This window comes from Bufo bufo, chromosome 4, assembly GCF_905171765.1.
Source record: "Bufo bufo chromosome 4, aBufBuf1.1, whole genome shotgun sequence".
Classification (NCBI taxonomy): Eukaryota; Metazoa; Chordata; class Amphibia; order Anura; family Bufonidae; genus Bufo; species Bufo bufo.
Window position 1 is genome coordinate 195,705,226 of NC_053392.1, and position 16,500 is coordinate 195,721,725.

Genomic DNA, 16,500 nt, shown 5'->3' on the forward strand with positions numbered 1-16,500 from the left:
CTTTCTCGTGACCCTCGAGTTAAACGCATTTTGGCCAACACCGATTACTGGTTGTTCACCCTTCTCGACCCCCGCTACAAAGAGAACTTCTCACCTCTCATTCCTGTGGTGGAGAGGACTAGCAAAATGGTGCAATACCAGAAGATCCTTGTAGAAAAATTGCTCCAAAAATTTCCAGCTGAGTACGTAGTTCCTTTGGCAACCAAGAAGGGGAGACGAGGGGAACACGCAGCAGTTCCAGCAGAGGCAGGGCAACAATCTCCAAGGCCTGGGACAGTTTCATGACACCCCGCCCGCACCCTCACCCTGATGCGCGGCCTAGTGTCACAAGGAGGGAAAAGTTTTGGAACATGGTGAAGGAGTACGTAGCAGACTGTTTCAGCGTCCTCAGTGATCCCACTGTGCCTTACAACTATTGGGTGCCCAAGCTAGCCAGCGTTTTGTCAGAGCGGGTATTTAGTGCTGCTGGGGGCATAATAACTGATAAGCGCATCCGACTGTCAACTGAAAACGCTGACAGGTTGACTCTTATCAAATTGAACAAGGCCTGGATTGCCCCTGACTTCTCTATTCCACCAGAGGAAAGCGGCTGAATATAAAGGCACTTTAAATGTGGCATTTATGATGTATTAAATACACTGTATTCCTATGCACCTCTTCCACCACACAAAAGGGTATATGGTTCAATCTTCCTTTTCTTGTCCTCCTCTTCCATCATATCAACATGCTTATTAGGCTGCCCTCGCTCCTTTTTTAGATGGTCAGATCAGCAGCAGACCCTCACCCCTAATGCTTTAGAGGGTCAGCTCAGCAGCATACCCTCACCCATAATGTATTAGAGGGTCAGCTCAGCAGCAGACCCTGACCCCTAATGTTTTAGAGGGTCACCAGCGGGCCCTCGCCCATAATATTTAAGATGGTCAGATCAGCAGCAGGCCCTCGCCCCAAATGTTTTGGAGGGTCAGATCAGCAGCAGGCACTCGCCCCAATGTTTTAAAGGGTCAACTCAGCAGCAGACCCTCACCCCTAATGTTTTAGATTGTCAGATCAGAAGCAGGCACTCGACCCTAATGTTTTAGAGGGTCAGCTCAGCAGCAGGCCCTTGCCCCTAATGTTTTAGAGGGTCAGCTCAGCAGCAGGCCCTCGCCCCTAATGTTTTAGAGGGTCAGCTCAGCAGCAGGCCCTCGCCCCTAATGTTTTAGAGGGTCAGCTCAGCAGCAGGCCCTCGCCCCTAATGTTTTAGATGGTCAGATCAGCAGCAGGCACTCGCCCCTAATGTTTTAGAGGGTCAGCTCAGCAGCAAGCCCTGGCCCCTAATGTTTTAGATGGTCAGATCAGCAGCAGGCCCTCGTCCCTAATGTTATAGAGGGTCAGCTCAGCAGCAGACCCTCACCCCTAATGTCTTAGAGTGTCAGCTCAGCAGCAGGCCCTTGCCCCTAATGTTTTAGATGGTTAGATCAGCAGCAGGCCCTCATCCTTAATGTTTTAGAGGGTCAGCTTAGCAACAGACCCTCACCCCTAATGTTTTAAATGGTCATATCAGCAGCAGGCCCTCGCCCCTAATGTTTTAGATGGTCAGCTCAGCAGCAGGCACTCGCCCCTAATGTTTTAAAGGGTCAGCTCAGCAGCAGACCCTCACCCCTAATGTTTTAGATGGTCAGCTCAGCAGCAGGCACTCGCCCCTAATGTTTTAAAGGGTCAGCTCAGTAGCAGACCCTCACCTCTAATGTTTTAGATTGTCAGATCAGAAGCAGGCACTCGTCCCTAATGTTTTAGAGGGTCAGCTCAGCAGCAGGTCCTTGCCCCTAATGTTTTAGAGGGTCAGCTCAGCAGCAGACCCTCACCCCTAATGTTTTAGAGGGTCAACAGCAGGCCCCAGCCCCTAATGTTTTAGATGGTCAGATCAGCAGCAGGCCCTTGCCCCTAATGTTTTAGATGGTCAGATCAGCAGCAGGCCCTCGCCCCTAATGTTTCAGCTCAGCAGCGGATCCTCACCCCTAATGTTTTAGAGGGTCACAAGCAGGCCCTCACCCATAATGTTTTAGATGGTCAAATCAGCAGCAGGCCCTCGTCCCTAATGTTTTAGATGGTCAGATCAGCAGCAGGCCCTCGCCCCTAATGTTTTAGAGGGTCAGCTCAGCAGCAGGCCCTTACCCCTAATGTTTTAGATGGTCAGATCAGCAGCAGGCCCTCGACCCTAATGTTTTAGAGGTCAGCTCAGCAGTAGACCCTCACCCCTAATGTTTTAGATGGTCAGATCAGCAGCAGGCCCTCACCCTTAATTTTTTAGAGGGTCAGCTCAGCAGCAGACCCTCGCACCTAATGTTTTAGAGGGTCACCAGCAGGCCCTTGCTCCTAATGTTTTTGAGGGTCACCAGCAGGCCATAAATCATAATTTTTCAAGGGTGAGTATGATGCCCTCCTTTATGTGTAGGTGTATTCAAGTGCCGGATCCTTGTAATTTTTGCCAGCCCTTTCACTTGCATAGGCTTTATGAGTGTATAAGTCCCACTACCGGAACAATTGTACCACAATGTGAATGAGGCCCACCTTTATGTGATATACAGGTTGTATTGGAGTGCCTCTTCCTTGTAATTTTTGGCAGCACTTGCAATTTATATACAAGTAAATACAGTTGTGTTCAAAATTATTCAACCCCCACTGAAATTGAGTTTTTTGGCCAGTTTGACATTGATTTTGATCATTTCAGTCTTCTTGTTTACAATTAAATCAAAGAGGCACTTGTAAGTCAGACAAATATAACATAACATTTATAATGAAATAACCACAAATGTATTTTCTGTGCTCACATTATTATCAGTTTTATTCAACCCCCAAGTGACATTCAATCTTAGTACTTAGTACAACATCCTTTTCCAGTTATAACAGCTTTTAAACGTGAAGCATAGCTTGACACAAGTGTCTTGCAGCGATCTACGGGTATCTTCGCCCATTCTTCATGGGCAAAAGCCTCCAGTTCAGTCACATTCTTAGGCTTGCGCGCTGCAACTGCTTTCTTTAAGTCCCACCAGAGGTTCTCAATCGGATTTAAGTCTGGTGACTGCGATGGCCACTTAAAAATGTTCCAGCCTTTAATCTGCAACTATGCTCTAGTGGACTTGGAGGTATGCTTGGGATCATTGTCCTGTTGAAAGGTCCAACGTCTCCCAAGCCTCAGGTTTGTGACGGACTGCATCACATTTTCATCCAATATCTCCTGGTACTGAAGAGAATTCATGGTACCTTGCACACGCTGAAGCTTCCCTGTACCTGTAGAAGCAAAACAGCCCCAAAGCATGATTGCCCCCCCCCCCCCCCACCATGCTTCACAGTAGGCAAGGTGTTCTTTTCTTCATAGGCTTTGTTCTTCCTCCTCCAAACATAGCGTTGATCCATGGGCCCAAACAATTCTAATTTTGTTTCATCAGTCCACAGAACACTTTTGTGGTTTGTCCACATGACTTTTGGCATACTGCAGTCGACTCTTCTTATTCTTTGGAGACAACAAGGGGGTGCGCCTGGGAGTTCTGTCATGGAGGCCTTCATTACGCAGTGTGCGCCTTATTGTCTTAGCTGAAACTTCAGTACCCACATCTGACAAATCTTTTTTCAGTTCCCCAGCAGTCACACGGGGACTTTTCTCCACTTTGCGCTTCAGGTAGCACACAGCAGTTGAAGTCTGCATCTTCTTTCTGCCACGACCAGGTAGCGTTTCAACAGTGCCCTTTGCCTTGAATTTGTGAATGATGCTTCCTATGGTGTCTCTTGGTATGTTTAACATCTTTGCAATCTTCTTATAGCCATTGCCCTTCCTGTGAAGAGAAATCACCTCTTCTCTTGTCTTCCTGGACCATTCTCTTGACTTCACCATGTTTGTAAACACACCAGTAAATGTCTAGAGGGAGCTGAGTATCACAGTCCTTTTAAATCTGCCTAATTGGTGCTTATTATGCTTGATTGCGGCTCCTTGACATCCACAGGTGTTTTCAATACCTGATCGAAAACACTTGAATGAACCTCTGTTCTTAAGAGTGGTAGTCTTTAAGGGGTTGAATAATTGTGTCAATGAAGAAATCACAAAAAAAACATTTAATACTGTATTACAAAAACAATTGATGTCATTTTAGTTGCATTTGGTTCTTTAAAAAGTCCTTGTAAGATTTCATTCTGAACACAATTACAAATGTACACTAAATTCCCTAAAACCCTTTACAGCATTGGGGGTTGAATAATTTTGAACACAACTGTATATAGGAAAGAATGTTTCCTAACAATTTTTCCTCTAAAATCGATTTTATCTTCACTTTTATGTGTATTATTGTTGTCAGTCTGTAAAAGTGGCGTACTACTCGGACAACATCGTTTCCAGCAGCGACCTGGGAGTCCAAGATGCATCCAGACATCCTCCCCATGCTTTTCCCGAACCATTTCAGTGGTGTTTCCATCAATTTCTGACCTTTTCCTGTGAACCAGACACCCTCCCCTCTTCAGAGCAGGGGGTGCCTGGTTTAATGCTCGGGTTCTGCCATTGACTTCCATTGTGCTCAGGTGCTCTGTAGAGCACCCGAGCATCCCAAAATGTTCTATTCGAGCACCCAAGCACTTTAATTCTTGCTCGCCATGGATTAGTTTTGGTTTCCTTTTTGTGTTTTCTTTCATATCTTCGAATTGGTGAGCCAATTCAGGCGAAGCTAACCCAAATCAAATTTAGAGTGATTTGCTCATTTGCTAATTCAAAGCTCTTTAAAAGTCAACCATGTTAGTCAACCAGAAATACATTCCAACAGAGATGGACTAGCTGACCAGAATATTCAAGGATTCTCTGGTGGGCACAAGTTCTGTCACAATAATGGACCGCAAAGATCCAGCTAAAGACAATCACTTTTGATGCTGACTTTGGAGACAGCCACTTATTTATGATATATCATGTGTAAAATTACAGCATAATTTAGGATGAAATTAGAAGTTGACATGTAGAATACATTTTCAAATTCATGCAAAAAAATCGGAATCATTTACAACATTGGTCTCAAATTAAATTGGTAAGGTTAACCAGCAACTTGATTTCAACAGTGAAGTTGTCATGACCAAGAATAGGCAGACCGGGAGAATTTGTACGAGGGCAAAAGATTATGTACCCCCCGAAAGTAAAATGTATGTTCAGTTTCAAGAGTCTGGTTTATTATGTGTTGTTTATTGCCTTGCACATATGCTATAAATGTAATCCATATTTGTTTGTTATATTGTAATGGTGGGATAGTGCACCTGACATTGTCTGTGCACTTTGAGGTCCTGGTTGCATGGAGTAGCTGGCACAGAAAATGTTCGTTTCTCAGCAATCACATAACAGGGAGGCACATATGCAAACTGTTGTAATTCCTACACCGTTCACCTGATTTGGATGTAAATACCCTCAAATTAAAGCTGACAGTCTGCAGTTAAAGCACATATTGTTTGTTTTATTTCAAATCCATTGTGGTGGTGTATAGAGCCAAAAATGTTAGAATTGTGTCAATGTCCCAATATTTATGGACCTGACTGTATAGGAAAGAGGAACCATTACTTAAGCAGATGGAGATGCCTCAACCATGAATTAACAAATTCTCAAAACCTCAGCATTTTAAGAGTCCATAGATTTTTGTGGATTAGAGATGGAACCTTAAACTAGACTTTCATTCTTTGTCTGGAGTTATAATCCAGAAATATAATAATCCACCAGCATCCACTGCATCATCTTCTAAACTTTATTCTGGTTTATTTATGGATTTCATGTTTTCGCTCAAATATCTTATAAGGTTTTTACCTGATTTTGACCTCAGTGCTTTAGCATGATCTGGATGAAGTTTTCTGGAAGCATTTTCTGTATTGTTGTTCCAAACAACCATCTCTCCATCATAGCTACCTGGTTGTGAAAACAATATAATAGTCCAATAAACATCCCAATGACTTTTAATAGTAGATACGTTTATATATCAAGAATTTAATGGCACAAGTGATATTCGGTAGAGGAAGGCTTCAATTCCAGTGCTGGTGAATAAATGAATGATATTCTAATCTGAATGTAAAACTAAATGCAATATCAGCTGAAAAAAGATACAGATGTTTCCTGCTTTACCTCTCTTTTTTGCTGGACACGACCTGATATGTGTGTCATTAGATAACCAGATTTTCCAAACTGATTTTGTGATATTGTGTCATGAGATATCTTAACTATGAGCCCATGTGTGGCCACCCATTGGTTGTTTTGTGAGTTAAAGCCTGGCAAGGGTTTTGCTAGCATGTCACTACATTGTATTGAATTGGCTTCACGAGTTCTTAACCATATCAGAGCAAAGGTAAGTGTGTAGGGATAAGAGAAACAGAGAGATAAGCGGCACTGCCAGACGTCACAAATATAGTAGTAATTAACCGGTCCCCAGCACCTGTCCCTTTAACACGTCGGTGGTGCACAGCCTCAATAGTGTAAATAAGCAACTTATGAAGATAATAGAACAGGCGGCACTCACCAGCGTTGATAGATGATTCTTTATTCGTATAAAAGTTAAAAAGAAAGACACTTCGGGCTGGAGCATATGGTGCGGTTGAACACAGCTGGAGTCAGAAGCGACGGCCGTTTCGCCATTTCAACTCTGGTGAGTGCCGCCTGTTCTATTATCTTCATAAGTTGCAAAGGTAAGTGTGGTAGGTGGTACGTGACATTGGGCATCACAGAGTGGAGTGTCTCTAAGATACTTCATAAGGTTTACCTGCAGTCCTATTGGAATTCATAGATTCAAGTCCCATTGCTGTGAATTTGCCCATCCGATCCAACAAGAAAAGTCAGTATTGGAGACAAGATAACTTGAGCTTTAAGTTACTGCGGGTGGTTGAGGGGAGCATTATGGAGATGTCAAGTTCCATTTAAAATACATTGTTTTAGGTGGCGCATGCGCGAGGCTCGCATGGCAGACGTGTTCCCCTGAGCTCCGCTCCTCGCGCCGAACTTTTCCCTCATTTAGCGCTGTTTATTCAGCTCCACGGGCTTGAACCTACATGCAAGGGACTCCTATGATGACCCGCAACAAAGGGAAGACAAAGTCGACGGGAACACCCGTGCCTTCACAGTCCCTACCGGAGCTGTTCAGAAACTTAAGCCGCAGCAATATGGCGGACCAGGCCCCTGCATCCCGGAGCCCAGCGTCCTCTGAAGCCAGCAATACCTCGCTGTCACCGGATATTCAAGATCCAGGTCAGGCTGAACTTTATAAAAATATAGCCTCCCTATTCCGCTCAGAACTGTCCCAAGCGGTGGACGAGTTTTCCCGCCAGATCCATGACCTGGGCACCCGGGTCTCTGACTTGGAGACACGCACCGATGATCTATCGGACGCCCTGCACTCAGATAAGGCGGATATTCTATCTCAGGCGGCACAGATTGCAGCGATGGAGCTCAAACTAGAAGACCTAGAAAATAGAACCAGGAGGGGTAACCTCCGGATCAAAGGCCTGCCTGAAATTTTCACTGACCTCTCGGCCACTTTGTCAGCATTGTTCCAGGCCTTGCTGCCACAAGCTGAACCAGCGAAACTCCTGATGGATAGGGTTCATAGAGCCCTAGGGAGACCACGCTCAGATGCCTTACCGAGAGATGTTATTCTCAAATTTCATCATCCGGGCACACGGGATCAAATTCTTGCAGCAGCCCGTAACCTCACTGAACTCCCTGGTCTCCCCTCCACAGTGCACCTATATGCCGACCTGGCTCCTTCCACCCTCCGCAGACGCAGGGACATGAAGCCGGTGACTTCGGCTCTACAAAACGCCCAGGTGCGGTACAAATGGGGATTCCCTTTTTCCCTCTCTTTCCGTCTTAACTCTCGGGATCATGTTATACACTCACCCAGAGAGGGAATCGAGATCCTTCGGAAAGCAGGAGTTCCTTGTGACCAAGATCCAGCTCCAGAAGCCGCTCCAGAACCGCAATGGCCAGCCAGAGTCTGGACGACGGTGCTCTCGACTTCGCGGAGGCCGACTTCATCACCTACTAATTAAGTCCGGGACTTCTGCTCCTGATCTTCTGGCCTGTCATGGCATTTAGGAACGTTGTTATCCTACCTTTTGGTTCTGTTTCATACCCCTATTCCCTTTGTCAGTATTACAGGACACTAGCCTTCATTATGTAGTCCTTCTATTAATAACTGCTATTCTCCCGAAGCTTATCATCTTCTAGGGATTCGGCGTGAAGGACTGTCATGTTTGCCCCCATGTTTGGGTTCTCAGGGCAGGATTGGGAGACTCCGTTAGAGTCCTCACCCTGCTCTACTGCACCCACCTATTTTTCTCAGGCCTATTTAGGCTTAGTTATATATTGTTTTATTTGTTCTCAATTTTTTATTCCCTATTCTTTTTTTCTCTTTTTCTTTTATTTCTTTTCTTGTTTTTGTCAGGGGAAATGCTCGTGTTGTTTTCATATATGGGCGACGGCTGGAGGTAGCGCTCCTGAGGCGGATCGCACGGGTTCACTTTGCTTTTCCTGCATATTCCTTACTTTCTGGTCATGTGTAAGATACTATCACACAACGTAAGGGGATTTAACTCCCCCAGAAAACGTAAGTCTGCTTTTTCTACATATACCAAACATACGCCCGATGTGATCTGCCTTCAGGAGTCCCACTTCACGCCCACCTCTCATCCCAAATATTTCCATCCGCAATACACACGTTTCTATTCGTCTACCTATGTTTCTAAAAGTAGAGGAGCTATCATTTTATTGCGTAACTCCTTTCCTTTTACACTACTACGCTCTATAATAGATCCTAATGGGAGATACGTAATCCTTCTAGGCACCTACAAGGAAGAAACTCTGTGTATTGTAAACGTGTATGCGCCTACTGAAGATCCTATTGCTTTTTTTGTCTCAATGAACTCCATTATTGCACCTCTCACCTATCACAAGTTATTGTGGTGACTTTCATTTTGTACTCAACCCTGTCCTTGATCTCTCCACCCTCCCGGCTCAAATGCGCCCTGCATCCCATAATGTTAAAGTTAAGCATGTGATGGAATCCCTGTCCTTGGCGGATACCTGGAGGGAGCACAATGGCCCCCAAAGGGGATATACATATTATTCTCCTTCTCACCAACTATACACCCGGATTGATTTAATCCTAGCCTCCACCTCCTACCTCTCCTCACTAACCTACTCCAGACATGTTGTGTCCTCCTTGTCAGACCATGACATGGTTATAGCTGAATTTGCTTTAGTCAACAATTCTAGTGTCCCTTTTACTTGGCGCCTGAATGAGTCATTACTGACTCGACCGGTTGTGTTTAATGCGATATTAGACGAGCTTAAACAGTTCTTTTTACTAAACAACACTCCGGATGCCGACCCTATGAATTTGTGGCTGACTCACAAGGCTTTCATACGGGGCAAACTCATTCAGGTAGCTTCAAGGCTCAAAAAGGACAGATCCTCAGCTCAGGTTGCACTAGAGTCTAAATTGGCTAAACTGGTGAGAGCCCATCAACAAACACCAACCCTTTACCTATTGAAGGAAATAAAAGACACTAAAACTCAACTGAATGCCCTACTTTCAAATAATACTGAAAAAGCACTCCGCTGGACGTCCTCCTACTATTACAAATATGCCAATAAACCGGATAAGATGTTGGCGCGCCAACTCAAAGCCACACAGAGACTTAACCAAGTCTATCAAATCCGTACACGGTCTGGTAGAACTACCTCCCACCCAGACGTCATATATGACACCTTTCAATCCTTCTATAAACAACTATACTCGGAACAAAAAGGTGACCCCAACATTAAGGCAGATGACTTCCTTTCCTCTGCTTCCCTCCCAAAGGTCTCATCTGCAGCACTAGTAGAACTCAATAGCCCCATCACACCTGAGGAGGTGACTTACACAATTAAGGCCCTGAAACTGGGAAAAGCCCCCGGTCCAGATGGCTATACAGCTCTTTACTTTAAAAAATTTGCAGACCAGTTAATCCCCTTCATTACTAAATACTGTAACCATTTATTGCAAGGCTCCACACCCCCACCCGAATTCTTAGCAGCCAAAATTACTGTGATCCCCAAACCTCATAAAGACCCTCTTTTACCCTCCAACTATAGACCCATTTCACTTTTGAATATAGACAACAAGTTGTTCACCTCCATCTTAGCGCGTAGACTTAATAGAATTCTCCCTAGCCTGATACACAAAGATCTGGTGGGTTTCATCCCCAGCAGGGAAGTCCCAGATAATATACGGAAGGTCTTGGGGTTAGTTCATGAGGCGAACAGGACTTCAACTCCAGTAGCTTTACTAGCGCTGGATATAGAGAAGGCCTTTGATACAGTCTCCTGGACCTATCTTTGGCGGACTCTCTCCCACTTTAACATTAGAGGCCCTTTTCTCTCCGCTATTCAAGCTTTGTACTCTTCGCCTCAGGCTAGCCTCAAATTACCTTCCTCACATCCGTCATCTATACCAATTTTTAGAGGAACGCGCCAAGGTTGCCCCCTCTCCCCAGCCATTTTTGCACTAGCCATGGAACCATTAGCGTTAAAAATTAGATCCCACCCAGACATAACAGGAATCTCGGTTGGGGGTGTGGAATATAAATTGAGCCTTTTTGCTGACGACCTTGTGTTAACAGTCACCAATCCTATCATTTCATTTCCCTCCCTTTTGTCCCTACTAAAAATTTTCTCAGATGCATCAGGCCTACTATTTAATCAATCTAAGTCGGAGCTTTTGTTGGGTAATGTCACCTCTCAGGTTTCCGAGATTCTTCGGAGCGAGTTTCCATTTCAACACAACATGCACTTCCTTCCATATTTGGGCATATCGCTGACCAAAACACTTAACACCCTGTATAAATATAATTATCTTCCCATGTTCACTCAAATACGGAGGGACCTGCAGTCATGGGAATCTCTTCCAGTTTCCTGGGTGGGTAAGATCCATATAGTAAGAATGGTGGTCCTTCCATGGCTATTATACCTATTCCGCACCCTACCGATCCCAGTCCCAGCGTCAGACCTGGGGGCTCTCCAGGCGGACATCCTTAAATTTATTTGGGCCCATAAACGAGCTCGTATTTCTAAGCTTGTTATGTGTCGTCATAAGGCTTGTGGTGGCCTTTCAGTGCCAGACTTAGCTCAGTATTACAGGGCTGCCAGATTAGCTCAACTATTTCTGACTCATCTCCCTACACAGGCTCAGCCTATGTGGGTTTCCCTTGAACAATCGCTGCTGGGGCCGTTCTCCTGGAGAGCCCTTATTTGGACCACCTCCTCATTACCCTCCTCACTCCGTACCAAATCCCAACTCTCATATTACGCTTTGCTCCTATGGAGATCCATTAGGTTCAAGCGCTCCCTCCAATCTAAACCGTCCCCCTTAGAATATCTTTGGGGTAATCCGGCTTTCTCCCCTGGACTCCAATCTGGGGCTTTCTCATGGTGGGTCGAAAAAAAATTGTGCTCCCTCCGGGATTTCCTAGTATGGGGTAAAGTCTTAACTATGTCTGATTTCCTTGAGAAATTCACCCCTCCAGTTCGTGAGCAATTCAATGTCCGGAGAGTATTCTCCTTCCTTCACTCCCTAAAGAATGGCTCACATAATATTGATTATACACCTTTTGAAAGGCTAATGTCCTTCTCTCTACATAAGCAGGGTTTATTGTCCTGGATTTACTCGGCTCTCACTACACCTCCAGAGGATTCTAAGCTTCGTTATATGTTGGAATGGGAGGCTGATCTGTTAGAGGAATTCAGTGTATCTAGGTGGCACCAACGTTCCCAGACACTCTCTAAAGGGTCGTGGCAAACTACCCTGGCAGAGACCTCTATTAAGATTCTCCACCGGACATATTTGGTTCCTACCAAATTGCACCACTTCTACCCAGAAGTCCCCTCTACTTGCTTCCGGGGTTGTGGGGAGGAGGGCACGATGTTCCACACGTGGTGGACGTGTCCCATGGTTTCCAGGTTATGGAGTCGCATTTGTGATCTGCTCTCATCCTTGTTGGAGCACACCCTCCGCCTTACACCCCCGGTATTTCTGCTTGGAGACAAGCCATCTAAACTAACGAATGCTAGGTTCAAGTTAGCCCAATTCATCCTGCTTGCTACTAGGATACATATTGCTTCTCAGTGGCGTTCCTCAATTTTGAGCTACCAAGCGGTGATTGATAGAGTTAATAGGATCTACCAATACGAACGGATGTCAGCTATCCGCTCTGATACATTTCCCTTGTTTGAGACTGTCTGGGAGCCTTGGTCGTCCTCTCCCCACTCTGCCAATCTTTCGCTCTACTCTGAACTTTGATAGGTTACAGTGTATATCGTATGCAACTAAGGGATGGAGGTAAATATGGGCCTGCTTTTTGCTGATCGCCATCTAAGACTTAACTCACGTAATTTTGAACTGCATGACTGCTACCCCTGACTACTTGATATTTTCCTTATTTTTGATTAATTTATTCTATGTCTTTTTGTTCTTTGTATTATTTGTTTATGCCTACTTGACTGGACGTTATGTCCTTTATTTTATGCACAATGTACTATGTACCTTATTATTGTGAAAAACTTTAATAAACATCATTGAAACATAAAATACATTGTTTTATCTTTGTAAGTGCACTGGAAGTTCCAGTGTCAGCGATGGCCAAGGAAGAGCCTGATGCTGATATGGGTGTGTGCATTGTGATGCTGGAGAACTGCACCACAATGTTGATAGGGTAGACAGAGAGATGCAGATTAAAGAGAATGTTGTTGTGCCAATGGGTTGGACACATGTAATAGTCCAATAAACATCCTGATGACTTTTAATAGTAGATAAGTTTATATATCAAGAATTTAATGGCACAAGTGATATTCAGTAGAGGAAGGCTTCAATTCCAGTGCTGGTGAATAAATATATGATATTCATGATTATAAAACTAAATGCAATATTAGTTGGAAAAAGATACAGTTGTGTCCTTCTTTACCACTCTTCTTTGCTAAACACGACCTGATATGTGTGTCATTAGATAACAAGATTTTTAAAACTGATTAAGTGACAGTTATTGTGTCATGAGATATCTGAACTACGGATGAGTGAACTTTATATTTTGAAGTTCGACTTCTTGTTCGGGTTAAGGTATATGCTGAATTGCGTTATGGATTTCGTTATCACAGACCAATGCCATAACGCAATTCCATGATGGAATTCATAACGGAATTCAGCATATACTCGAACACGAACTTCAAAATATGAAGTTCACTCATCCCTAATCTGAACTATGAGTCCATATGTGGCCACCCATTGGTTGTGTTGAGAGTTAAAGCCTGGCAAGATTTTTGCTAGCATGTTCCTACACCATATCAGAGCAAAGGTAAGTGTGGTAGGTGGTACATGACATTGGGCATCAAAGAGTGGAGTGTCTCTAAGATACTTCAGAAGGTTTACATGCAGTCCTATTGGAATTCATAGATAACATGTTGTGATGTGTATTCAAACCCACTGTAGCTGGCCAACTAAGACCTGTCCTAGGTTGCTAATATGACTTACATGTTTATATAGCTAGACTTGCCAATAAATTTAATACAGTTCCTATGTTTATATATTAGAGACAGAAAGAGAGTTATGTACAGTGACTTAATGCTCTGGATGTCATATAACAGTTATGTATTGTGTTCACAGAAGCAGAAAATATAAAATGCCTTTAAGATTCAGTTAAATGAATGTAAGGTAAGCTCAATGACTCAGCAGAATTAACAACAGAAAGCATAGAGTTAAACTGTTGTTACTGCCCGGGAGTTTTAACCAATCATAGCCAACCTCACACTGAGTATGTGTGGGAAATCCCCTTGCAGAATCTTCTGATTAGAGTCAGTATAAACCAGAGAAGAGGAGCTGGACAGACATTTCCAGTCAGAGCTGTGTTTTATGGGAACAAGAGGCCAAATAGGTATTTAGAACGGTTATATAATGTTCATATTTTTAATACTGTGATCAGAACTATATACTGAGACCAGTTGTATATGTTTGTTTACAGTTCCACCAAACTGCGACCAAACTGCGCACAAACTGCATCCAAACTACGCACAAACTGCGCAAACGGTGAAAATCAAACTAAATCAAACTATTGGTTAAACCTCAGATATGCCTCTCAGAGTGATTAGAAAAAGTGCTTAAATAACTTAGAGTGAAAGTACAGATACTGAAGAGGGAAATATATCTACTATTTATGTTGGATGACAAGATTGAACAGTTAAACCACCATTTTATGCATACCGCCATTTTGTGATACTTTATGCAACACGTGTTTGTACATGGACTATCTGCTGCGGAGGCGGCAGTGTTCTATATGGAAGAAAAGTTGAAGTTAATAAAGAAGTTAGTTTAAGCATTTGGTGTGCTCTTTAAGTCTACTGTTTCCATAGAACGGCGCTAGAAGATTTAGCTCAAAAGAAACAAGACTGAAGCAGAGTAATAGACAGTCTGGTTGGACTAAAAAGTTAGAGATATCAAATTCTTCTAATGCCACAACACAAAAGGCACTTCATAGTGCTGTGCCTGTCACACCCACCTGTGCAACACTGATTAACTCAGCTTGACTACATCGGCACATCATCATGAAATGTTCTAACTTCCTTGTGTTCATAATTTGGCATATAATGAACAATTTGATATTTCGCATTACAGCATTTTTTTTTCTGTGGGCTATTGTATTTGTTTAGAGTCTACAGATAAATGAAGCGACTGTCTTGGTTGGCGAATAATATATTCTTTGTGTCTCCAGAAGTTCATTGCTTTCATTTCTTAAGGAATTATGCGCTGGAAAGAGCCAGGGAATATTTTTACCTTGTTGTCAAATAGAAATAAATTCATTAGCTAAAAGCTGTAATTTCACTGAATAGCAGTGATGCATGCACATTTCTGATTTCAAGAAAGATTTTATTATTGAACTTTTTTTTTTTTACTTTCTAAACTGGAATATAATACGTGAAATTGTAATTGAACTGCGACCATGGGTTGGAATCAGGTTTGAGAGGTTACCACATTTCTTTTGACATTCTCTGTAGGAGATTGAAAACCCACAGAGCATAGGGTTCAGCATGAGGGCTGCACTATTAATAATTTAGGGCCTTATTTTTGCATAGTGCCCCCAGGCTACACATGTAGTATCTATGAATTTGTTGAATGATGAATTTACATATGTAGCAAGCTTAAAGGAAATATTCCGCTTTGGAACATTTCTTTAATGAATGTTTAAAAATTCCCAGATGCTTCAAAAGGAAACTGACATCTCCATAATGCCCCCCCCCCCCCCCCCCCAACTGATGGTAGTACCTTAAAGGGCATCTGTCAGCAGATTTGTACCTATGAAACTGGCTGATCTGTTATATGTGCACTTGGCAGCTGAAGACATCTGTGTTGGTCCCATGTTCATATGTGCCCGCATTACTAAGAAAAATTATGTTTTAATATATGCAAATGAGCCTCTAGGAGCAACAGAGGCGTTACTCCTACAGGCTCTGCTCTCTCTGCAACTGCTGCTTATTGACAGGACCAGGCAGTACAAACGTCATTACACCTGACTGGCCTGTCAATGAAAGTGGGGAGCATGTTGCAGTTGCAGAGAGAGAAGAAACTCTAGGAGTAAAACAATTGTTATGTAAATGAGCAGTTTTAAATCAAGGGGGTGGCTGCCTTCACACTTCAAGTCCTTCTTTACTCTTGATGGACAGCTCTTTTTTCTTTCTTCAGGTGCGATGTGTCAGATATTCCACACTTACGCCGTCCTCTTATTTTCAGCGCATGCACAGTGCGCCTAATTCTGAGCACACTACACCTGGGCACGCTGCAAGGCGCAAAAAATGAAAGAGGATGGCACAAGCACAGGATTTCTGATGCATCGTGCCTGAAGAAAGATAAAAAGGGCTGGAGGCAGGAAGGGGGCATGGCAAGCTTGACGGCTCAGTAATGTCCTTCAAAATGCATCTGAACAATGTGGTTTAATCTTTACCTGTGACCAGGTTTTGAGGTGGCAGGAAAGCTGCACATAAGATATCATCATGGTGCTGAACTCCTCCCTTCCACTCTGAAGGCTGAACAAGGTATTGGTTTAAGGTGTTCAGTCGGAAAACTGTAATTATCCTTAAAGAGAAAAACATATACCGTATATATATATATATATATATATATATATATATATATAATCAAATGAGTGGAGAACTATTGAGGGAAAGAAATACATCAGAAATTAATATGTTTTCATGTTACAGTTTGATCCTCAAGGACACCTAACAATTGTAAAAACTGCAAGCAAAAACTCCTTAAAAACTTTTTTTTCCATTTTGTTTTAAAAAGCAGAGCAAAAAGTGTTTGTAAAGGAGCCGTGTAACTTTAATGGGTTAACCCATAATTGATGTAAAAAATGAAGATCAGACACCATATAGTGCATGGCAATCTCTTTCTAACAACGCTAGAACAAGCCCTGTACCTCACATGGATCAAGAGA

General features: G+C 43.3%; 1 protein-coding gene across 1 annotated transcript in view; it reads right to left on the reverse strand.

Moving 5' to 3' along the window:
* Positions 1-16,500, reverse strand: part of WDR49 (WD repeat domain 49) — a 190,659-nt gene that overhangs the window by 68,683 nt on the left and 105,476 nt on the right. The window contains exons 11-12 of the mRNA XM_040428182.1: positions 16,006-16,136; positions 5,804-5,902 (exon numbers count right to left, since the gene is read on the reverse strand). Coding sequence (XP_040284116.1) covers positions 5,804-5,902; positions 16,006-16,136 — 230 coding nt within the window. The remainder of the gene's footprint in view (positions 1-5,803; positions 5,903-16,005; positions 16,137-16,500) is intronic.